Consider the following 26,876-nt stretch of genomic DNA (forward strand, 5'->3'; position numbering starts at 1 on the left):
ATTCGGCAGCCTATTGTTGTGCATTTTGTATAAGGGCCATTTTTTTGCTCAAAAGAAAGCTATTTGGTCGCTTAGTGGGATAAATATTAGAGTGCTCCAAAAAAATAAAATTGCGAATTTTGACAATCCCCCAGCTTTAGAATTGTTCTATGTATTGTAGAAACATGTTGCGTAAAATATTAGGTTGATAGGATAACGTTAACTGGTGCCGCAACGACGCTGAAGTATTGAGGTGCATTTACAAGGGAAAAATTAAATTTTTTCAGTTTTTGTAACAATTTTGCCATTAAATAATTACTTTTGCAAATTAATTTAAAAGAATCGAAATGTGTATGTAATTGTCGTTCTAATAAGATATAAAACATAAAAATTGATTAAAAAATGTTAAAGTTATTAAAAAATCGCCAGGCCATTAATATGTGTCAGGCCACTAGAACAAGAAATGTATTAACAAAATTACCATATTTTGAGAAATATTAAAATAAGAGCTTATTTTTACTTGCATATGAGTTTTTGTCTTAGTAGGAAACCGTTAACCTATTCGCAGGTATGACCAAAAAAAATAATTTTTTTAACGGCATTTTAAAAACTCCAATTTCAAATTTTTAAAAATTTTATTAAACAAATTTTAGAATTTTTTTGATCATCACATGGGGATTTATTTACAACATAATAGGGAATAAAATTATGAAAAAAGTATGACAATACCTCCTATAGCTTATCCGTACTTGGGATTTAAATTTTGCGATTTTCAAGAAAAACTTATTTTTTGACCATATTTTGGAGAATGAGCCGAATTTCCTTACTGTTATGAATTTTAAGTAAAACCTATTCAGAGTGTTATAGTTCATGTAATTTTAAATATAGACTGGAATTTTTACTAAAATTGGAAAACGTTAAACCTTAAATCGTGAAGGTCAAAGGTCAAATTTCTCAGTATTTGCAATTTCTAATGGAAAGATAGCGAAATGTTATATATTTTTGTCGTTTTTAATGAAACTTTGCATTTACAAAAACAGCAGAACAACTAAAATTAACATAAGAGCACTCATTTTGAAAAAAATTTAAAATTTTTTTAATTTGTTTTTTAACTTTTTTTTTTCTCGAAAGATGGAATAAATAGCTATCTAAACTATTTGGGACACACTTTGAACAATAGGTAATGAGTTACTTCAGAGAGTTCATGACCGATCTTGTTGAAAAATTTTGTCAGAATTACTATCCAATAGGACTAACCTCCGATCGGAAGATATCGATTTTAAAAATTGGTTCACTAGACATGAAATCCCCCAAGTAGCAATGTATTGTTCTCCTCAAGTAGCAATGTATTATTTTTGAAATGGAAAAAAAATAATGAATTTATGTCAACAAGTAGATACCGTTAGAAAAGAAGGCAATAATACTTTTAAAGTTCTGCCAAACAACCAAGTCATTTTAAATGCAGTTAGTTGTCATATGACGCGAAATCATTTAAAAATAATTGCCCGACCCATGTGGTTTAAGCTAAACAAAGCAAAAACACTCTAGAAAGCTCAGTTTTTCCATTGTTGTTGCTGTGGTCGTTGATATTCTATACATTTGTTGTGACATTGGAGAGCCTGAAAGTTCTCGTATTCAGTATTTAGTGGCTGGTTGACAATCAGACAGACTGTGTAATGACTTGCTGCATTTCTTGCAATGCAATCCATTCCAAGCCAATGCAGCAGCCGACGGACATCATAAGTGAGCGTTTAAAAAGGGGGAAATGACAAAAAATCTAAATTTTTTGTTTGCATTTGTTTGTTTGTTTAATAGTTGGCTGTTTTTTTGTCTGTTTATTTTATTTTTTTGTAGAATCTAAGCGTTTTTTGTAGTTTTTTTGTTCCTCTTAAATATGCAACATTTATGTTTGTTTGCTTGTGCAAATGTATGCATGTTGGATTTGTAGATTTGGTTTTTGCTGTCGTTGTTGTTTCAAGTCATTTAAAATATTCCTAAAAAGATTTTATTTAAAGATATTTATGCATGAGGTGGCTACCAGTCAACACGGTCGGTCATATCACATCATTTTGAATGCACAACAAACAAAAACTATTTCCAGTCAACAAACAACCATGCACCCAGTTTGTAGTTTTTTTTATACATATTTTTTTGTTGCATACAACCAACCATCCATCCATCTACTTATACTTTATCAAAAACAATTGTTGGTTTATTTAATATTTCTCCATTCCATATGTAACTTCTGGTTTTTGCTTTATTTTTTACCTTTTCGTTGTTGGTTTTTTTTGATTCGATTTCTTACCATTTTGAAGCCATTGTTTGCAGCTTTGGTTGTGTTATGTTGTATTGCCTTGTGTTACTTACTTCATTTGCACACAAAGTAGCAATTTAGAAAACTTAAAACGGTTTTCTTCTTATTAAATACTCATAGTACTTGTTATTTTCTTATTTGTTTTATACAAACCTGGGGCGTATGTGGGTAAACTAAAAGCCTAAACATTGTTGCCACCACCTGCAGCACTCTGCACTCAATCCATACAAAGGTTACTCATACTCCACTAAAAGCTTGCATGCGGAAAAGTTTTTACATTAACATAAGATCTTTAAACACTTAGTTGAATAAACGCTTAATATTCATAATTAAATAAAATAAGAAGAAATACTAAATGTTGTCCAAAATAAAAAAATTATGAAATATGGCATCCCCCTCTTCCTTGGCATGGCAGTTTCTACAAAAGTTATTTGATTGTAGTCCCATCCATCTGCCAGGGCTACCAAATTTGCTGTGTCGTATGATCACAGTTATCATGTATCTTACCTGATGCCTTTGTTATCGTAGTAAATCCGTTTTACGAGTCCAGTTCAATGGTGGTTATATGGATTCTGTTATGGAAAAATTCAATTCGTTATCCAATCTAGATGCATCTTTGACTGTGACGGTTCGGTGTCCTCACACCAATATGAGTGCCTCGGCATCCAGAATGTTCGGCATTTTTAATGGTAAATGCCGATATCGATATCATCGATATTCTGAATTAAAAACATCATGAAAACGAGTTAGGGCGTTTCTATATTAACGTAACGATATGTTTATATTCCGCAGTGATGAGGAGAGTACACCCATATGTTTCATATTATCTGAGATCGAAATCCAACTTATTTCGAGAATGAGAGCTTTGGAGCGCAATAGTTCCAGTTTAAACTTACTTTCAGAATTTTTGGTAACCACGCGAGGAGACTTGGCTTGCCCTACAATGACTTCTGCAGAAGTTGTCAAAACGAGGATAAGACCATTTTTCATCTTCTTTGTCACTGTCCGGCATTAGGAGGTCTAAACTTAAGGTTTCTGGGACATCGTTCCCTAATAGTCTTTCTGAGCTCTAGAATATAAGGCTAGAGGGCATTAATGCCTTTATAAGGAGTGGTAATTGGTTAAAAAGACCAGACATGGGGATCTCCTTAGAGTGACCTAATAACCGCCAACTCATTGGTATGTAATTTTAAAAATCTCCTTCCTCTCTCTTTCTTCAGACATATTCCTCTTAACTTTTCAATCTTCCCCTTCTCTCTTTTCATTTCTATATGCCCCTCTTTTTTTCTGATTTACTACTTTCATGTAACTCAAAGGGACCTATTGCTTGGCCCCACCCACGTGAGCTGCTCTTCTTTTCTTTACTTCTCGGCTGCCTGGAAACCTGTCCTCAAATGTAGCATGTTCACTAGAGTGACAATCAGTTGTATGGAAAAAATTTTTTGTTAAAATTTTGAAGAGTGCCGGATGGAATATTGTGACACTAGGCCTAAAAGTTAAGTGCTGAAAATTTGAGCCAAATCGGTCAACGATTTCTAGACGCGCATCAAGGTCAAAGTTCAGATATATGCAAAATTTTACAATTTATATGTAATAAATAGGTGAAACTCATTAAATTTCTGCATTGTTTTCTAGAAATGTATAGATTTATTTATATTAATGAATATTACATTAAAAATTTTTTTTTTGGAAGTTAACCCTGCATCTCCTTTGGGTCAAAATGACCCAAAAACTGTATTATCGCCAAAATTCGGAAAAAATGCAAATTTTTCAGATATTTTAAAAATTTTGCTACTAAAGAAATACTTTTGCAATTGAATGCAAAAAAATCGAAATGTGTACGTAATTATCGTTGTAATGAGATACAAATGACAAAATTTGGTTCAAAAATGTTAAAGTTATTACAAATTCGCCAGACCATTAATGTGTTTCAGGCCACTTGAACAAAAAATTTAGAAAAAAAAAATTAACATATTTCGAGAAAAATTAAAATAAAAGCTAATTTTTATTTAAAATATATCCGTATTTACTTGTGTATGAGTTTTTGTCTTCGTAGGATACCGTTAACCTATTCGCAGGTATGGCCAAAAAAAATTATTTTTTTAACGGCTGTTTCAAATCTCCATTTTCAAATTTTTAAAAATTTTGTTAAACAAATTTCAGAATTTTTTGATCATCACCAGGGAAACCGGAAATATGCTCTAAAAAAAGCGTTTTAGGCGCTTTAAATATGCAGTAAAAACTTTAAAATATGCTCTTAAAATTTAAAAAATATGCTCTTAAAAAAAAAACTTTTACATAATTTTTAACCAAAAAAAATTTACTTAAATTTTCAAATAAAAATCGTTGTCTATTGGATCTGAAAACATTTTTATACATAGAAAATGTTCTTTCTACATCAACTGATGTTACAGGAGCAAATTTAAAAGACAATATTTCTTTAACACTTAGAACGGTTAAGTTTGAATTAGAACTAAAATTTGATATTTAGATGGCGCTATTATTAAAATAGTGCTTATTTTATATTAAAACAAGTAAGAGAGCTATCCCAGCAAAAAATATTTCGGATTTGGAAGCAATAAAAATGATTACTGCATCTTCTACTGCTACATTAATTGCATCCTAAAATTATTGCCTTACAAAAATGATTTTGGAAGGCATACATTAAGCTATTCGTAAAGAACTTAGAAAAAATCAGCGCTTCTTGTTAGGTAATCACTGGGTCTGTAAGATTTTATTGCTTCTCAACAGCTCTAAAATCTATGCGCACAATTGTTTGCACATATTTAATTCGATGAAATCAGGTTAATTTTAAAGCTGTGAAATATGCTTATTTTGAATTCCTTATGCAGAGCCTCTACGCGAGGAATCCCATATAAAAATCATGTAATCTTTCATGCGAAGTGGTAGCAGTATACAAGTGCTCTCTGCCTTACAAACCTGCTTCCGTGGAAGCACCATTTTTTGCAGGGATATTCGGCTGTGCCGAATCTTATATACCCTTCACCTAATTATACTTCAAAATAAAAAATTTAAATATTTTTAGGTTAACAAACATTTTTTTTCAGTTTTTTCATTTTTTGGATAAGAAAATTTTTCGAATTGTTATTTTAAATTTTAAAAAAAATTTCTGTTTTTTAAATTCTTTTTTTTTGGTGAAAAGCCATCTATTTTTCAATTTTGAATTTTAAACAAAGGAAGTAAAAACCTGTAACACAACAGCGAAAAATAAGTAAGACAAAATTTGTTTTTGATTAACTCAAAATATGCTATTAAACAGTAAAATATGCTCTAAAAACGCAAAATATGACATAAATATGCTCTTAAAACATATATATGCAAAAATATGTATTTAAGGGTAAAATATGCAAAAATATGCACTAACAAATCGATGCCAAAATTCTTAAATAGTTCTGAAACGTGTAAATATCTTATCCATGTGCTCATTAGACTCACCAGAAAAAACATGCATTTGCATATTTTGGTTTCCCTGATCATCACATTAGGATTTATTGAGATCAAAATAGGGAAAAAATATGAAAAAACTATGTCAATACCTCTTACAGTTTTTCCGTACCTGCGATTGAAATTTCCTTAATGTTATAAATTTTAAGCAAAACCTATTCATAATATTATAGTCCTTGTAATTTTAAATATGGTCTGAAAGCTTTACTAAAATCGGAAAACGATAACCTTAAATCGTGAATTTATAAAGAAAAGATAGCGAAATGTTATATATTTTTGGGCAGATTTTAATGAAAATCGGCTTTCTGAAATATTATAAAAGCTTTCTGCAATGAAAGAAATCTTTTCTGAGCGATTTTGATACACCCCGGAGGAGAAAACCTTAGCGCCCGGCCGAAGGCCGACAATGCAAAAAACTTTTCAGAGCGAAGACAGTTTTTGATACACCCCAGAGGAGAAAACCTTAGCGCCCGTCCGAAGGCCGGCATTGCAAAACAAATTCTGAGTTAAACCAGTTTTTGACACATCAATATGCCACAATAGGCCCGCAATGCAAAAAATGTTTGGTAAGCGAAGAATAATTTCACATTTGTAGTTCCTTTTTTTCGATTACATAAATAAATTGCTTCGGATTGGAAATAATTTCATTTCTATTGGGAGTTATTTTCCTTATTTGGGACTAATATTTTTAAAATTATGAAACCGCCGATTATTGGGAGAAATTTCATTTTACCCTTTGGTAGTTATTTCATTTTTAAAGTTTGGGAATTATTTCATTTTTGATGGGAATTATTTCACTGGGAGTTATTTCATTGGGAGTTATTTCATTTGGGAGCTATTTCACGGTACCGTTTTTTACACGGGTATATATCGATCAACCTTTCCAGTGTCCAAAATGAAGACGTTAGACTGACTGGTATATAATCATTTACCTTAGTATAAATATCCTGGCCTCCTTTGTGAATAAATATAACTCTGCCATGAATGGGTTCATGAGGTAAGATTGAATGCTTGAAAAAGTTGTCAGTGCCAAGTGCTAAAAATACAGCCGACTTCCAATAGGTGCGAGATCTTCTGAATGATCCAGAATAGTGATGGAAGCAAAATAATTGGGTATCCATTAAGACTTCTAGAGTCTCCGATTTCTAGATATATCCAGAGACAGTAGTTCAAAACTAGAAAATTATAAGATTTGTATGATTGTACACTATTATGACACCCTATTAGTATTTTTATTTATTTTTTTTTTTTTTTTTTTATTTATTTATTTATCTGTTTTTCCATACAACAAGACATACATCTTTTAATTATAGTGTGGAACTAGGGGAAGTTATTGTAATACAATTTAGTTTAACATAATAATTTATTAAGTGTGAAAAATTTAAACATTTTAAAAATCAAAAATTAAAATAGTTAAGAATCAATTTAAAAGTAAAAATAAAAATAACGAAACTTAACAAAAGTGCAAGTTACTAATTAACAAAAATACTTATCATAAATACAATATCAAGTTTAAAGTGTAAAGTTACGTTATATCATTATTCAAATGTTTCGTTATTTCTGATTTAAAAGAGTTTACGTTGCTGTTTGTTTGTGCTTTATTCGGAAGTCTGTTCCATAGATGGATTGCGTTATAGTAAAATTGCCATTCCGTTATCTTACTTCGGTGTGCAATAGGTATGACCTTATTCCCTCTATTAGACCTTGCAAAAGTTATCCGATTATATAAATATGACGGCACTTTAGTGTAAACGATTTTGTGTAGTAGCGTAAGTGTCCTGATGTTGACCAGATTATTGAAGGTCACGTTGTAAAGCCTTTTACTTAAGGTTGCAATACCATCATGAGTATGAAGACCAAATACATATCTGGCAATATTGTTAAAAAGAGTATTTAACTTCCGCTTACTAGCGGAATCACAGTTAGCATAAACTTCGCAACCATAAAGTAGTACTGGCATTAAATAGGTTTTAGCAATTAGCATTCTAATGTTAACTGGGGTGTAAAATTGTGTTGCCCACAGATTACGAAGCATTGAGTACGTTTTACCTACTACAATATTAACGTGATTATCCCAGCTGAGCGTGCTATTAAATGTAACGCCTAAATTCTTTGCTGAAGTAACGATTTCAATTTTTTCATTGTTAATACAAATGTCAACGTTAATATTTTGTTTTAAGGATTTCTTACGGATTATTAAACATTTTGATTTTTGGGGGTTCAGGCATAGACCATTTCTTGATGCCCAGCAATAAATATTGTCAAGATCCGAATTAAGCTTACATACATTTTCATTTATGGTCTTAAGCGAAGTGTTAATGTATAGCTGCACGTCATCAGCATATAAATGAATTTTACTGTAGGATACATTATTAGGCAAGTCATTAACATACAAAGAAAATAAAAGTGGACCCAAAATTGAACCTTGTGGTACTCCTCGGGTAACAGACAGAGCTCCAGAGTAAGTGTCATTTAAGAACACAGATTGAGAACGATTATCAAGGTACGATTTAATTAATGAAACTGATGTGTCACTGAACGCGAATTGATGATACAGTTTTGAACAAAGTAAGGAATGATCAACAGAATCAAAAGCTTTCGAGTGATCTAGCAGAACCAAAAGTGTTAAATTCCCACCATCAATTGAACAACGTATATCTTCAGTAACATCTATTAAGGCTGTGATGCAACTGTGTTTCTGACGAAATCCGGATTGCCTGTTGGTGAGCAGATTATATTGGGCTAAATGATCGCTTATCTGTTTATGTAATATTTTCTCAAGAACTTTAGATAAAAATGGTAGAATAGCTATCGGCCTGAACTCAGAGTTAGACTTAGAAACTGGTATTATTTTCGCATGTTTCCAGTTAGTTGGAAAAACACTAGTCATGAGGATGGTATTAAAAATATGAGTGATATGAGGCAACAGCTGAGGAAGTAGGATTTTAAGAAATTTAGGGCTGATGTTATCATAGCCAGTAGCATTAGACTTAATAGAAGTAATATTTAGTAAGACCTCAGATTCATTAACACAGCAAAATTCAAAAATGTCACGACGGTTATTGTTATTATCAAAGTTATAGTTGTGCTGTCCAAGAGTAGGAACTGGTATTCTTGTAAAAACATCATTAAGTTCATCTGCACTATATTTACTGACAATGTTATTATTTTTTATCTTCCCAATACCAATTTCACGTATGGTTTTCCATTTACCTTTTCCATCAATTGCGTTACCAAAACGTTTGGTATAATATTCAGATTTAGCCTTTCTAATTTGACGATTTACTTCCATTCTATCTCTACAAAATTCTTCTTTGAGCTCAGGTGTCCTAAATCGTTTCCAACGCGAGTAAGCTCTATCTCTTTTATCAATTAAAAGTTTAATAGTCACAGTAAACCAGGGTCTAGTAGTTTTCCTTGTTATTCTATTTAATAAGTTTATATTTGTGTTAAAACATTTTCGTCAGCACTCTTTAACTTCTGACATATTAAACTTCAACTATTGTTGTTTTATTCGTTTTTAAATAAATACACACATTTAAAAATGCATCATAACGCCCTCTGTCAGTCACAACAAAACGTTCATACGAATGTGAATGAATAGTGAGTGAGCGAGCGAGTGAATGAATGAATTTTGCCATCATAATTCTTGCAAATCCTCATGCGAGTACCTACAGAGACCTGTGTTTATGCTGTCAGCACTGGTGGGCTTAACTGTAAACAATCTTTATACGAGTGCATGTTATGTATGAATGTATATACGGATCTGTATGCCACACCAACTTCAATAGCGTGGAGAATATTTGCCACAACGTCTTGTTTTCCATTTGCAAATTGATTGCAATTTTTTTTTGTTAATGATGGAAATCAATCAAAATATGATTTTCAAATTAATTCTAGTTCAATACAATTAACATTTTTTTATATTTTGATTTTTTTCTTAAAAATAAATACGATGAATGTTTATTAACATAAATAAATAATGTATGAACAAAATGTTGTGGGATGGAATCGTATTTACGAGTACTGAATAAATTTTTAGGGTTAAGTGAGTATAATGATTATACATATTTTTATATTGCACATAAATATAAATTGATGACAATTATTATTGTTGGATTTTAAGCAGAACTAATAAAGTTTTGAATAAATTATTTACATATGTAGAGAAATGCTTACAAATTTACATCTACAAAAACGGGCTAAGTTAAGTACATTTTTAATATAATGAAGGGCCAAAAATATTGGATTCAAGTGGAAAAAATAAAATTCATAATTGGATTGAATTTTTTAATAACTATTATTAATCGAACATGATTTTTTTCTCAAAACTTTGTTCATTCAGAATAAGAACGTGTTCACAAGTATTATTAAATTGTGCATGATGGAAAACTTTACTTTCTTTATAGCAACAACAAGTTTTCTACAATAGTGAAGCATATTTTTGGCGCATATTTTCCAATAATAAATACATGAAAATCCGAGCATCACTTATTTAACCTTCAAAATTATATATAATCCTATAAAAGGAAATGTTTTTACAGGGCTATTGTAAACATCAATTTCTCAAAGCCATTACGAATCAACAATGGAGATCAATTCACCTCTAAAAATAGTCAGCTCGATAACTGGGTACATCACCAACATGTTGACAACGCAACTAAACTTGGCACATCGAAAGGGATGACATACCCAAAATCTCCCCCACTATATCCAGGACCTGACAACATCAGCCCACAGAAGCTAAAATCAGACCCCTAAACAACCACTTTCATGCTTCAGAATGTGGTGCAAAGACTCTGGGATAATAATGAAGTTTCCAACGAACTGAAAGACGATTTGATCATCAATATTCCTAAGAAAGGTGATCTCACGAAGTGAAAAAACTGAAAGGAGATCACACTCCTAAGCATGATAAACAAAGTAATCGCAAATATTATCAACAAGACATTTGCTGACTCCCTCGTCAAAGAGTTTTGTTGCGAACAGTCTGGATTAAGAGATGAAAAATCTTGTGTAGATCACATAAACAGCCTCCGCATAATAATTGTGCAATAAGTGGAGTGGAGATCCCTTTCCCTTTCGACACACTTTCCATACTACTATTTTGAAACCAGCGGAACTCAGTTAGCGATAAGGTTTCTGTTAAAGCTGGTGTACCACCAACTGTATCTTGTCGCCGTTACTCTTTAACGTAGTGCTGGACATTGGCATAACATGTGGTTTAGGCGGTCGACTGGCCGATCTTGACTATACCGACGACATATACCTTCTAACACACAGTCACTCTTCAAATGGATAAATATAAATAAGACGAAGGTAATGGGAGTGAATGTAACATCCAACTGGCCATTCTCTATCCAAAACATCCAACTATAGGACATGCACCACTTTGGCTACTTGGGTAGCATCATAAAATCAACTGGAGGCTCTTCTGATGAAGAATTCACCATCAATCTCGAGCCGTAAACACTGTGCAAGTTTTCACCAACAAATGCCTAAGAAGAATACTAAAAATCTACTGGCCCACCAGAATATCGAACACACACCTCTGGGCACTTACACATCAAAGAATAATACATTCCGACTAGTGTTTATAAACCGGTTAACCGAAAAACAGGTTTTTCTTCGAAATCTCGGTTTTTTGCGAACCGGTTAATTTAAAATGTTGATTTTCGGTTAACTCGTTTATCCGGTTTTTATCACTCGGTTAACCGGTTTTTAAAATTTGGGACTAAAATTAATAAATCTCATGTTTTTGTGCATTTTTTATATTCATTGGATACACATTATTGGTCTGACTTGAAACCTAAACTGCTGATATACAATACAGACCTCTTTAGATCAATATTTCTAAGAATTACAATGATTCTAAATAGTAGAGGACGATGACTTTACTGAAAAACATTTTCAGAATAAATTGTACATAATGAAACTATTAAAAATTAAATTCCGCATAATTCTAGAAGTTAAGCTAAATCTTACTAATGATTCATTATAAACTTAGTGATGATTTTACCAAACGTTAGATTGAATTTGATGTACATACCTTCTTTCAATAAATTTGACTTCATTAGGGTGTTTTGTTCTCAAAATTTTATTTTATTATTCATTTCGTTAGCTTAATGTACTAAGTCCTTTTCAGAAATATTACAGGAGAGACAAAAAACGTTCTAAAATCCAAGATTTGAAATCTGATAATGGAGTTTTAGTAATTATTTGGTATGATTTATAATGACAAATAATCACAGCTAAGAAGAAGAGTCCTTTTTTGGGACTTGTAAAATTTTCTGTTTCATATCAGAAAGTCGAGGTGATAATAAATTTTAAAATGATCAAATATTTAATAAAAAAATTATTTACATTTTTTGGTTGAAATTTAATGAATAAACCTATAATTAAAACAAGTATTATAGATTTAGTAACATAGTTATACTCAGTTCCATTTGACAGAGATAATAATATTTATAGTTATTTAATATTACCCATTCCTGACTACTAAAAACTACAAATTTTAAAGCTGTATATACTTTACTGGACATTTTATGTTTTCTACACATATATGATGGTTAACCGGTTTTTTCGATGTCGGTTAACCGAATAACCGGTTTTCTAAAAAAGGCCAATTTTCGGTTAATTTTCGGGTCGGTTTTTTATAAACACTAATTCCGACGTTTTGAGAAGGAAAAGGTGATGGATTGGCCACTAAAGGAAAATGAAACTAAAGGAATTATAAATTGAAATATTGTAAAGATTTCGTACATTATAATGGACTAATATGATCACTAGCGACTAATATGATCACAGGGGCTCTTAATTTAACCAATTAAATGTGATTTCCTACTTTTCGAAAACCTGCTCAATCAAAAAGTCGTTCTCCTAGTGACCTATTAAGTGAAAAAAAGACGAAACTTTAAATAAACTTTTAAATGCATATTTTAAATTATTTAACAAACAATCATAGATACAAAAGGACATACATGTGAACATAAATATTAGTATATGTACAGTACATATTCAAATATATAAATCCATACACATGGACAATAACTATTTAGCAGTTTATTTTCATTTTTTAATCCACAATATAAATATGATTTTAATACGAAGCTAAACATAAATTATCAACGGACAACAAAAGTTATGACTTTTTGGCTTATCACAATGCAACACACAAACAGACATATGTATAAACATAACGAAGGACGGACAAACACATAGACTGACAAATAATAAACTTCATTAAAAAACAAAACTGGGCAAAAAAAAAATAAAGTATAAATAAAACGAAATGCAATTTTACGACTATTTTATTATTAAAAACAGACAAAAATGAAAAATAAAAATTTGCAAAATAAAGAACAAAATTATATGAAAAACTTTTTAATGCCACAATACAAATGTACAACACACTCTCACACTCACAGATACAACAACAACAACACAACTACAGAGAGACAACAAATAGACTTGTCGAGAAGAAAGAGCAACAGCAAGCAGCAAAAAGTGAGCCAAATAGAATGCAGGCTAATGACCCAAAAGTGATGGCGCCTTCCAAGCAACCCTAACACTGGCAAACTCTATTGCACATAACTACATACATACATATTCACATGCACATACACACAATTACCAGCAAGAGTACAAAACAGGAATGATAAAATTTAAATTATAAAATGATATTGAAACTTAATCAAAATAGTACTACTATTGATCGGGAAAGTACTGAAATCTGGAAACTTAAAATTTTGTATGAAAATAAAAAATCTTGGAAAATATTTGCTCTAGATTAGAGACTGTTGCATAATCTATTTCGCGAAATAGCAGTTACTGCATTCTAGTAGTCCCAACATACCATATAGTAACAAAACTACAATACAACTTGAGAATAAGCTTATATAAATAGTGGGTTTTAAGCTTTCTTAATTTCATTTATAATAATATTTATAAAATGTGAATTCCCAAGCCGTTTTTAACTATGCTTTAGAAACTCTTATTATACTCAACTGTTTCTAAAGTATTGAAAACAAAATATTGAAAAACGCTTATCTTTTTCAATACATTCTCAAGTCTTGTTGCACCGTTTCATTTTTTGGAGAAAAATTGTTGAAAGTGTTTTGCATGTAAATTTCATAGCGAGTGGACATGCAAAATAATTGGGAATAATATAATAAATGTATAAATAATAAATAAAACGATAATAAAAATGCCTAATAAATATAAAAAAGTGTTAGAAGACAAACTAAAGAAGTAATTGATATTCTTTTAAATAATAAAATGACTAAATAATATATTAAATGTGAAGCTTATTATACAATTATATAAAAATATTGAGACAAATAAGCTTTTCTATACAAAAGTTAATACAATATTATTTTCGTAAGCTTATTCTAATCATGCATATATAATATTTTCACGAGGGTTCTATTTTGATTTTTCTACAATTGTTACGATAGCCTTTTTCAATATATTCTAAAGTCTTTCTTGTTGTGTTGGTAAGCTTATTATAATATTTTTCTCAAGTCATTTTGTTTGTTGGGGTAGTACTTATATGAGGGAAATCAAAAATATGGAAGAAATTGAATTTAGATGACTTGTATTCTTTTTGGGTTGCAAAGTGAAAAAAATCAGTGACACATATAGAGAAAACTGTGAATCCGAAATCTTAGGTCATTTAAAATTTGAAAATTTAAATATATTCAGATTAAACCACCATAAATACATGTTACTAGATTTTTAAAATTTGTGTAGCCTAAACATACCAATCAGGTTTTCTTATTGACCTTTTTGGTCGAATTTCTTATTCTTCATGCTCACTCTCTGAAAGATTGTCCCGACTTATTTTATTTATTTGATTATTGTTAATTTATGGTGAATTTTCATTTTCAAATATTTCACATTTTTTTAGGTTTTATGATTACTTCCTTTCGTGTGTGATAATATGTTTAATATTATTATTGACACAAATAACATAACGTTGGGGACAGTATCATCCTTTTGAAAATACTAACATGTTTGCTTTTTAGTTTTTGAAATCGTAATTTCAAAATTAACATTTTCGTTATCACTTCCGACCTCTATAGCTTGTTTCCCATAATATTTAAATTCGCTTGGGTTTGTTTTTCTATAAGAGCAATATTTTTTGCTTCCTCCAATGATAATGATATCTGTAGACAGTTTCTGTATTTCTCGAATCGAAAACTTTCCGCATGAAACGATTGAATTGCAACAAAAACAGTGTAAAATGAAACAAAATATGTTTTTTCTCGCACAAGTGTTTCTGTTTCTTGAGTTTGCGAGAATTATCTGTCATTTAAATAATTTGCCAGCAATTATTGGAAGGATGTGAGAAAAAGTGTTTCTGTAACAATATTTTGCGAAAAATTTCTCACAAGAACTGTCAGAACAAGTCACATTTGAAATTGGTGTGAGAAAAACTATATTTTAAAAACTATAGATATTTTTTACTTCGTATGTATAAATATGGAACCCAAATCAGCCGAAAATGTAAGTAGCACAGAGTTTGAATAAAATAATTATATATAGACATGTAAGCACACAAAAATGTGTTTCTAAATTATTTTTTTAAATTCAGCAGTTATAAGCGCCCCACTTTACTTTTTGTTTTATATTTAAATGATGACAATCAATAAAACACAATTGTTATATTTTGGCATTTCACTGTTTTGGTTTTATTATAATTTCTTACTTTCGTTGACGTTTGTCTTGTATTTGATACTTAATTACTGGAAATATTCCAGTAAGAACAGAATCTGTGTTGCCTGTTTTCGCATTCAAATACAGAAACACTTTTTTCTCGCACATTGAGAAACGATGGAATTTTTTGTTTCACACTTCATGTGAGAAGTTTTCCGATCCGAGAAATACAGAAACGAGCTACTGGTTAAGCAATCTTGCTCTTAACCATTTCTGAATAACACCACATACCAATCTGTCTCTTAAAGCTTATGACAAAAAATGTGCCGAAATTACAGCTACTAGCCAAAGACCCTCTTTATGATTGCTAGTGTAAAATTTGTACCTTTCAGCAGTCTCATTTTGATTTTTAGCATAGTGTATCTTTAAAGTTGTTATTATTTCTTATTACAACAATTGGGCCAATCGTAGTATTGCTAAAACGTTGAAGGTATAAATATTTTTTTTTTTAATGTAGTATCCAGCTTAAAGTCCCGAACTCAATCCTATTCAGAATCTTTGGTGAATCGTGAAGTGGCGGTTGAAACAATGCCGATTAACTTCTACCAATTTGTACGAGCTTAAGCAGTGGATTGAGCACGAAAGAGAGAGTATTCTAAATGAAATAAATGATAAATTGGTAGAAAATATGCCAAAGCGTGTAAAAATGTATCTACTTAATAACGGATTTTGGAAAAAATATTAAAAAATTCTTCCCTAAAGTTTTTGTGGGATGCAAAATTGAGTACATGCGAGTTATTTTAGTTTTGTCTGTTGCCGATGATCTGATGAAAAAAGGCGCCATGTTACCTGACGGAGACATAGATTACCTATGTGGGATTCCGTTGTCAAAATGCAAGCTACAAATTAGTAACTTCTACTATGAGCTCGCTCAGGTAAGATGGGATTGTGAACCCACATGCACTATAACCAGGACGATATGGCCCCAATTAAATCGGGGACGAACAACACATCTTCTTGGCTTTACACGCTCACAATTGAGTGGTGTAGTGGCGGTCATAACTAGACACTGCACCTTTGGTAACCAAGCTAGGAGACTTGGTTTGCCATACCACGACTTCTGCAGAAGTTGTCAAAACGAGGAGGAGGATGAGACTATTTTTCATCTTCTTTGTCATTGTCAGGCATTAGGAGATCTACACATAAGGTTTCTGGGACATCGTTCCCTAAATAGTCTTTCTGAGCTCTCGCATATGAGGTTTGAGGGCATTAATGCCTTTATAGGAAGTAGTAATTGGTTAAAAAGACCAGACACGGGGATCTCTTCAGAGTGACCTAATAACCGCCGACTCATTGGCACGTAACTTCTTAAGATCTCCTCCCTCTCTCTTTCTTCAGACATCTCCTTCTTAACTTTTTTTTTCAATCTTCTCCTTCTCTCTTTTTAACTTATATCTGTCCCTCTTTCTTCTGTTTTCTTCTACTTTCAGGTAAAACAAAGGGACTATTGATTGGACCCATGTGAGCTGCTCTTCTTTTTCTTCATTTCGTGGCTGCCTGGAAACCTACCCTAACCTATATATGAGGAGCCGCAGAACATTTAAATTTTTTGGGCAAATGAGTTTTATTTATTTCGCCGCCTTAAAAACTGCATGAACCTGGAAATAGTAACAAGTTTCTTACTTATCAATAGATACATCTAACTGCCATAACTTACCACATCAAATGTTAAGGATGTTTGATATAAAACCATTTTAATATTGGAAAAAGAACCTTTTGTTAAAAAGTAATGAAAAGTATGTTTTTTATGCGTTTTTTTAACGATAATATTTTAAATGAATGTTTTTAATCCTGATCTAATATATAAAGAAATTACACATTGAAATTAAATATTTTTTTTTTCATTTTATACTAATGTTGTACGTTTTGTTAAGTACAATTAAAAAAATTTTGCTGACTTGATTGTTTCTAGAAGATTTCAACCCAAATATTATAAAAATACCAAAAAACCAATTATTGATAAGATGCGAAGAAGTACCTTTTGTTCTGCGGCTCCTCATATACAAATGAAATGGTGCATGTATGTAATAGCATAACGTGAGAACAGCTGGAGCAATTTGGCTGATTTTTATACCCTTTACATTTGTGAGAAGGGTATATATAAGTTTGTCATTCCGTTTCTAATTTCCACAATATAATTTTCCGACCATATAAAGTATATATATTCTGGATCCTTATAGATAGCGGAGTCGATTAAGCCATGTCTGTCTGTTGAAGTCAATTTTCTGAAGACCCCAGATATCTTCGGGATCCAAATCTTAAATAATTCTGTCAGACATGCTTTCGAGAAGTTTGTTATTTAAAATCAGCAATATCGAACCACAAATGGCTGAGATATGAGGATTCCGGGTAAAAAAAAATTTTAATTTTTCTTAATATGAGAAATTTTTTGGAGTAACTTGAAGAGCTAACAACACATTCTCCTTGCAATACTCAAGAAATTCAGATATTAATAATATTAATTTATTTTTTTTATAAAATCCTTTCAAATTTTAAGCTAGTTGTAAATATTATGCGAAAATTTTATTTTTTTTTAACTTTTTTAATAAAAGTCGTGATATGAGAACATCGTAAAATATCTGTGAAAAATCACCGTGGTAGATAAAGTTTATATTATGAAAAAAATATTATTTTTATATTTATGTACAGCAATATATATCGCCAAAACCATTTTGTTGTCAGACAACTACCGCGATGTAAGAATACCAGCATAATTATGAATGCTTTAATTTAGCTTGATACCAAAATCCTGTGGGCATTAAAATATTAATATTCATCCATATCAGAGATCTCTTTGATTGAAGTACATAATTATAAAAAGACAAACACCACAAATTGTGTGAAATATTGGAAAACTAGTTACTTTTACAATACTAAAGTACTTTAAAAAGTACAATATTACCGAAGTTTCCGTCTCTCACAAATATAGAATTGCAAAGTGAATGAGGAGCTGAATAGCAACTAAATATTCGTAATTTTAAGTATTTAACAGTTTGTACATTTTGTATGACACACATACACGTACTTGTACATTAAAGCAGCCAACAATCGCAAGTTTATATTTTGCATTATTGGTTTCTGTTTCGGTTTTGCTTAAGTTTTTATTTGATTTTTATTTTTTGTATGACGATGGTGTCGCACAAAAACTCATTTAGTCCATCCATGACCATACACAACCCATGTATGAATGAATATATGTATGTATGTATTGCTTAATTGTCAGTCTGTTTATTTGTTAGTTTGTATGTTTGTCTGCTGACACCGCACTTCCTAAATAAAATTGCAACAAAAACAAAAGAGGAGAATAATAAGCGCCAAAACTATTTGTCATAATGCAATTTGAATTTTTCAAATCATAAAAATGACAATTTCGTCGACGTCGTCTAAAAACCAAAAGTGAATAAAGTCAACAACAGTACATATTAATACTTATATCTGACTTGGTCACATGTAGTTCTTTCTTTGGAAGAGTACGTTCGTACGAGTACTCACTCACTCATATCTATCAGTGGCTACTGCTACCACTATGTCCGTCCATATGTCAATGATGATCAATGTTTTGAATTATTATTTGGATTTATGTTTTGACACTGTCGCATTTAAGTTGTGGTGGTGCTACATGTAGATGGTTTATGACAACATTTGTGACTAGACTTAATAACACAACAGACCATGCAGAATATTCAAACATTCTCTTATGAATGTATTGGGTTGGTGGGTAAATAATTTCGATAAAAAGTTATTTCGTATCTTTGCCAAGGTTAACAATCTTGAAGAGATGCAAGGTCTTACAAGTTTTCTGTCGGAATTTGAGATAACATAAAACTAACTTATGATCAATCACAAATGAAGTACAAGTAGAGTGTCCAAAAATCCGGTTTTCGGTTTAATCGAAAAGTGTGTTTTTCAAATAACCGGTATCAATTTTTCTTATCCTAATGAAATAAATTGGTGGATAACCGAAACCAATAAAACAACTTCTTAATTATTTTAGTATTCAAGCGTGTATATTAGGCCGGGTCGATTTGTATGGAGGATCAAAAAGTAAAAAATCGTATAGTAATGCAATCTATGGAAAATTCTATGAAATTTTCCTCAAGAAACCATAGGTCTAAAATCAAATCTTATCTTGCGCATTTCGTCTTTTATCCAATAAAAAACTATTAAAAAAAAAATTTGTATTGAAATATCATTGGATAAAAGAAATGTACAAGATAGGATTTGATTTTAGACCTATGGTTTCTTGGGGAAAATTTCATAGAATTTTCCATAGAATGCGTTTCTTCTATACATTTTTGTGAAAAAAATCGACCTACCCTAGTGTATAGCTTTATTCTCAATATTTATTTTAGTTTATTTTAAATGTTTGAAGTGGACTGTATATTTATACCCTACACCACCATAGTGGAGAGGGTATATTTGGTTAGTGCTGACCCACCTTAAAGCATACCAATCTGCTCAGGATCACTTTCCGTCCGTCTGTCCGTCCATGTAAATCTTATAATCAAAGTGCAGGTCGTAATTTTAAAGATAATTCGACAAAAGTAGGTATAGACTTTTCTATTGCCCCAAGTCTATTGATTTTGGTTAGAATCGGACCATTATTTATTCTAGCGATTTCCCTATCTGAAGAAAATTAAGCTATTTTAAACATCTTAGTTATAACCAAATTTGGCACAAATAAGCCGAACTCGCAAAACCAAATTTTGTGACGATCGGTCCATAATTATTCATAGCTCCCATATAAATGTTAAAATACAACTGTTTATAATCATCTTCTCGGTGTAGGGTATCATATGGTCGGGCTTGACCGACTATACTTTTTTAATTGTTTTTGTTTGTTTTATATGCAAGTGATCACCTTGATTTTGTGTAAATAAAAAGACGACTGACTTTAACTTTCATTTGTCATAACAATAAAAGTTGAAAATAACACAAAATGATCATAACATAAAATGAGAGCGAGTAAGCTTTGCTAGTTAATAGTTCAAATGCACAAAGCGTATATAATAAAGTTCATGTTAATACAAGTTCATAGGGATGCATTCATGGGAATGGTTCCTCAACAATCCAGGTGGCCCTGAAACAGCGTTTCATCATATGGGAAGTTTCACAATCTTGACAATTGACCTGGTCATTGGACCATGGAAAGGTATCAATAACACGACCAGTGATCCAAGTGGAGTGGGGAGTGTTATCTTCTTTTATGAGGACAGTATTGTGTCTTCGATTATAGTGAGTACCTGGCTCGAGGGCCTTATCTCACTTGTGGTCTAAACACCGGATAGAGACAATGCGTCTATCACCGTCAATTGGTGACTTGCAAGGAACACTTAATTGGCAAATTCTTGTACATTGACTGCACAGATCAAAGTACAAACCCCTTGTAGTAATTTAACAAGCCTAGGACAATTACTAAAGCAACAACATCCGGCCTGGTAATCCAGTCGGAGTGCGTTCACAAGAGTGATCCTACCAAACTAAATGTCCTGGGGCTAAAGGATGCCCGTTGTACTTGATAAGACTCAAGTCAGCTTCGAATTTAAAAATATTAAATTCTTTCCAGGAATGAGACCTCGCAGCCCTGATTTCACCCCTTGAAGCCTTGTCTGTTAGCCACTCCAGTTATATAATGATCAACCATCATCTTCTAAATAAAGCAAGCGGTGCAATCATCACACCCGGAGTGTTTTCTGCAGGCACCAATCGGGGAGGTCTGACATAGGCGCATGAAAAAGATATAATTGCTCATATCAATGTCTTTGCCCACCTTTATGAGGACAGATGTGTCTTAGTTTAACGTGGGTACCTGCCGCATAGGCCTAGACCACACGGTGGACTTAACGGATAGAAATAATGCGTCTATCACCGCCATTGAATGACTTGCAAGGAACACTCAATTGACAAATTCTTGTGCAAATATTGCACAGATCAACGCACAAATCCATAGCTAGCTAATCAACTAACAAGCCTAGGATAATTATCAAAGCTGCAACATCCGGCCTGGTAAACCAGTCCGATGTATGGTCTCTGACTTCAAAAGTTCCAGCTCAAACATCAGTACTTTAACCAACGATCTTTTTCCCGCGATTTTGGGTTTAAACCACAGCCACCACGACATCACCCGAAGTGACCAACACCAATGATCCTACAGGACCGGAGTCCTGGGGCCATAGGAACCCCGTGGTACTAGAAGCACAACACCAAAGTGTGGAGCTCACCAAGATGCCCCAAAGGGTCCTTTATGAGGACAATATGATCCATCGTAATATTAGGTTGAGTGGTTGTCCATTTGAGATGTTGCTGAAGTGAGATCAAATATTCTCTACTTCATCTTCGCCAAGACCCTTGGTACATACATTGTACGAGTTGCCAATAGTCATACTATGGTAGGCATTATATAAGTTAACATTGAAGATTTTGACTGAACGTAGTCAAGTGGATTTACAAATCAGTTATGAGACCAATTTAATTTACGAATAAGAAGGCATTGAAGAGTCATCTCTACAAAGACTAAGAGAAACGGGTCATACCCAAAACTTATTAGATTTTGGTTTTCTTACAAATTTCGGTAGGACATCGAGATTATGCAGTTGTATGACAAAGCTCGAAGCTATCCTTGGAACCGTGGGACATGTGTGAACGAAGAGAAGTTGCAAACTTTAAATCATATTATTAGTCATTTACCGGGTATGCAACGCCATAGAATTAAATGACTGGGTCGATAATTCCAAGCCAGCGGATATTATTTGTTTCATTAGGGGAATGTAGTGGCTTAATGTATAAAAGGTTAGTTCTATTGTTTCATTATGGTGAGGACAAATTTTTCGATGGTAACCGACCTTAATTACAATACTTTCTTACCAACCCAATCGTTATGGATGAGAGAATAGAGGAACTGGCGAATAAATGGAACCAACTATTTGCAATGCAAAAACCAGTGGCTTCATATTACAACCAACTCCAAATTCTTGCTATATTGCAGCTGAATATTATGTTTGTACTCAACTTTGTTTGTACTCAATATGTTAGGGGACTATTTTATGCGATTTGTAACTCTGCAAATATCTATGTGTGTTTTTAAAAAAAAGTATTACCAAAGGGTTTTATGAAATTCTTCCATACTTTACATATATATTTACCATTACATACTGCAAATAACAGATACTTACTTCTATATACCAAGTGTAGTTGTATGTTATGTAGTATACAAAAATGTGATTTATTAAGTGTTAATAAAGAACTTTTAATCCATTGGCTTGTGTACATTTACACATTTCATTTCTCATTTCATGGTGTGTCTCCTTTAGGAATACTCATTCGTACAGTTACATAAGCTTGGCGCAAATGACAGTCAGTGTTTTTTTGTGAAAGTAAAAATTATAATTATGAAGTTTTGTTAAATTCATAATTTTTGTCTTCGAATTTGTTTCCAGTTTTAATTTAGTTTCACAGAAAAATTTAATTTTACACTAAAATATTATTTCATAATTCGATAAAATTGATTTCATGTAATAGTAGAATTGGTACGTCAAATTTGAAAACCGTACGTACTGTAGATCATATTTGAAATCTGGAAAACATACCTTACCTTAATATAGAAAGGCCCTAACTTTTAAGTCGAGATCTGTTTTTAGTTTTTCCGATTTTTTTTTAGTTTTTTAGATATACATACATATATGTCGGGCCTACGGAGGCTCAAATTTTTTTTTAAAATATCATCTATATTTGCTATAAAATTTCGAATGCAATAAAAACAACTTGTTATCCCGTCCATATAAAAATGTACACGCATCCAAAGTTGGATCATGCTAAAATTGGCTTTTTTTAATTTTTTCTAAAACATGATGCGATGAGTAAATATAAGCTTTTTGTATAAGTAGTTGGAATTGGTGAAAACCTTAGGACTTGAAGAATAACAGTTAAGTGAAATGAAATAATTTTATGAATTTTTCGGACATCATTTACCTTAGAAACTAAAAAATTTTAATTAATGTAAAAATTGAACGGTTAAAAACATTATAATAAAATTTAGAAATAATGTAAATCCAAATATCCTTAAATCAATCATTAGGTTAGGTTAGGTTACCCTTAGAAGTACTATTCCATTATGCTGAAAATGTTATACATAAAGTGAGAATAGTTTCCCTCCCTAGTTTCGTCTATTATGTAATTTCTGTGGTCCCTATGGGAACCAGCCGGTACTTCTAATAAACCCAATCATATTCACTAGTGACACATCTCTGAGACAGTCCAGATCATGGAAAAGAGCTCTACCAAGATGTAGTAGTCTATGCTCTTGTAAGGCTGGGCATTCACATAGAAGGTGCTGTACCGATTCCTCCTCCTCTTCATCTAAACAACTTCTACAATAGCCATAACGTGGGTAACCCATACGTTCCGACATATGTCCAATCATGCAGTGCCCAGTAATTATACCCGTGAGAAGTCTAATCGAATTCCTACTAAGAGACAAAAGAGTCCTAGTTCTATCCTCTGTCAGATTGGGCCAGAGCATTCTGGATATTCTACAAGTGATGATATTTGACCACCTGAGTTCCGTCTCGCTCAAAGCCCATTCATCTATCAATTTTGATACTGTCACCAAGGGAGTGTGAATATCCATTTGCGCAAGAGATACGTCCAGGGACGACCCGTTGGTTGCGCACTCATCAGATACTTCATTTCCCCGGATGCCCGCATGTCTTGGAACCCATATCAACTCCACGTGATGTTGTGTCAGTTGTGCCAGTGATTTGATACAATTGAGAAGACATTTCGACCTAATCACGTTGGAGTTAAGAGCCTTGATTGATGCCAGGCTGTCCAAGTAGATATGTATGGTCGAATTTTCGAGATTCAGTTCCCGGATTCTTCTCGCGGCTGTATCAATAGCATAAATCTCTGCCTGGAAAACCGTGCAGGTATCGGGTAATCGAAGAGACATCAAAAGGTCCAGCTCATCTGAGAAGATTGTCGGTATTCTTATCCTAAATGTTCTATCAAAATTCGGTGTGGGTATTATATAATCCGTTTCCCGCCCTATGATTGGCCTGCCTATCTTTTGTAGGATGGTGCCATGACCAATACGATCATGCTTCAGTTCGCTCGACTGTTTGAGTCGTAGAGCAGACTTAGCAGAAATGCATTTGATATATATATCAAGGGGAGTTATATTTAGCATCGTGTCTAGACTGGCCTGAGGTGTGGAATTCATAGAGCCAGTAATTGCAAGACATGCTAATCTTTGTACCTTGTTTAGAATAGAGAGGTGAGTCTTAGTGTCCACCACTCTCCACCAAACAAGAGCCCCATAGGTCAAAATAGGTCTTATGACCGCGGTGTACATCCAGTGTACAATGTATGGTTTAAGACCCCATCTCTTCCCAAAGGTTTTCTTGCATATATAGAAGGCACATAATGCCTTCTTCATTCGACTCTCAGCATTACGTTTCCACGAGAGCTTAGAGTCCAAAATTACGCCAAGATATTTGGCTTCGCTTGAAATCTTCAGAAAAGTACCATCCAGTCGGGGAGGTTTAAATTCTGGAGTTTTATATCTCCTGGTGAAAAGAACCAGTTCGGTCTTGGCAGGGTTAACACCCAAACCGTTTTCCTTGGCCCATGATAGCAGAACGCTGAGCGCTGATTCCATGAGTTCACTTATTGTGGGAAGAAACTTCCCTTGAATAAGAAGCACAACGTCGTCAGCATATGCGACTACTTTGGTACCTATCCTACTGAGCCTGAAAAGGATTTTATTTACGACAAGATTCCACAGAAGTGGAGAGATGACCCCACCTTGTGGTGTGCCTCTTGTCACAACTTTCCTTGTCCTACCAATACCCATATTAGAGTTAATGGCCCTGCTCCTAAGCATATTTTCTGTCCAATTCCTTATCCGCTGATCAACACATAAGTGCATCAACTATTGCGGATATGTTCACATTATTAAACGCACCCTCTATATCCAAGAAAGATGCCATAACATATTCCTTCTTGTCAAGTGTCCCCTCTATAGTTCCGACAACGTCATGCAAGGCTGTCTCCACCGACCTGCCTTTAAGGTATGCGTGCTGTGCCCTACAGAAATTATCAGGGGAGAGGATGTTCCTGACGTGGATATCGACCAATCTTTCCAGTGTTTTCAATAAAAACGATGACAGACTGATCGGTCTATAGTCCTTTGCGGTACTGTGGTTTAACTTTCCCGCTTTGGGGATAAATACCACTGTAACCTCTCTCCATTCTTTAGGAATGTATCCTGTTTCCAGGCTGTACCTAAATATCATTATAAGCCATGGCATGATGGTTGAAATCGATTTTTGGAGTAACGCTGGGAATATGCCATCTGGCCCTGGTGATTTATAGGGCTTAAAAGATGACACCGCCCACGAGATTTTCTCCACGCTAACAATGGATCTAACTAATTCACTTATGTGGATTTGAGAAGCTGCAAGATGCTCCGAAGCGGATACCTCATTTTCATCATCCCTGCAACCCGGAAAGTGTGTCTCCATTAGCAGTTCCAAAGTTTCGATACTACTTTCAGTAAAGTTACCATCCGGTTTCATCAGGAATCCAGGCGTACCAGGATCCTTGGATAGTACCTTTCGTAGACGCGATGCCTCCGTGGTATTCTCCAGTTCCCCACAGAAACGCTCCCAAGATTCCCTCTTTGCCCGTCTGGTTTCCCTCTTGAAAGTGTTGAAGCTTTGACGATAATCGTCCCAGCTTAACAAGTCTTGGTCCCTCTTCGCCTTATTAAAAAGTTTTCTACATTCCTTTCTTAGCTGCATTAGTCTAGGATTCCACCATGGTTGCCGGAATTTCCTAGGTCCCTGCCGCTCCCTACACGAAGCATAGTAGGCTTCCCTTAATGACCTGGATAGAAAATCCACCGAGTCGTCCAAGTCCCGTGTACGATTTAATCTATCCATTGCTGGATGTGGTATGGTGTCACTAAGATTACAGAAATTGACCCAGTCGGTTTTCCTAGGATTTCTAAAGGGTTTTTCCCTATCCAGTGTAAGCTGTATCGTAAACACTATCCTGTGGTAATCGGAGAATGAGCACTCGAGTGAAACTCTCCAATCAAGAATTCTAACTGAGTCAGTGTTCCCTACCAAAGTAATATCAATGACCTGCTCCCTGATCCTATTGAAGAACGTTGGTATATTACCCCTATTGCAAACACTTAGGTAGATAGAAGGTATTGAAGTAAACACTCACCCCTGTCATTTATATCCGAGCTCCCCCACAGAGTATGATGGGCATTAGCATCACATCTTATGATGAGATCATGGGCCCTTGTGTTACACCAGTCTACAAGTGTGCGTACGGCACGTGAGGGCGGATTAGCTTCGTCGTATGGTAGGTACGCAGATGATATGATTAGGGT

The 26,876-nt window shown here is 33.3% G+C and overlaps 1 protein-coding gene across 1 annotated transcript; it reads right to left on the reverse strand.

Annotated features, from left to right (window-relative positions):
- Window positions 1–21,573: 21,573 nt before the first annotated feature.
- Window positions 21,574–26,415, reverse strand: LOC135951175 (uncharacterized). The gene is made up of 2 exons (XM_065500771.1): window positions 25,757–26,415; window positions 21,574–21,715 (listed from the first exon to the last, which is right to left on the reverse strand). Exons 1-2 carry the CDS (start codon window positions 26,413–26,415, stop codon window positions 21,574–21,576), a joined length of 801 nt encoding a protein of 266 aa, XP_065356843.1.
- Between the last annotated feature and the right edge of the window lie 461 nt (window positions 26,416–26,876).

The sequence above is a fragment of the Calliphora vicina genome, chromosome 1, assembly GCF_958450345.1.
Source record: "Calliphora vicina chromosome 1, idCalVici1.1, whole genome shotgun sequence".
NCBI classification, from domain to species: Eukaryota; Metazoa; Arthropoda; class Insecta; order Diptera; family Calliphoridae; genus Calliphora; species Calliphora vicina.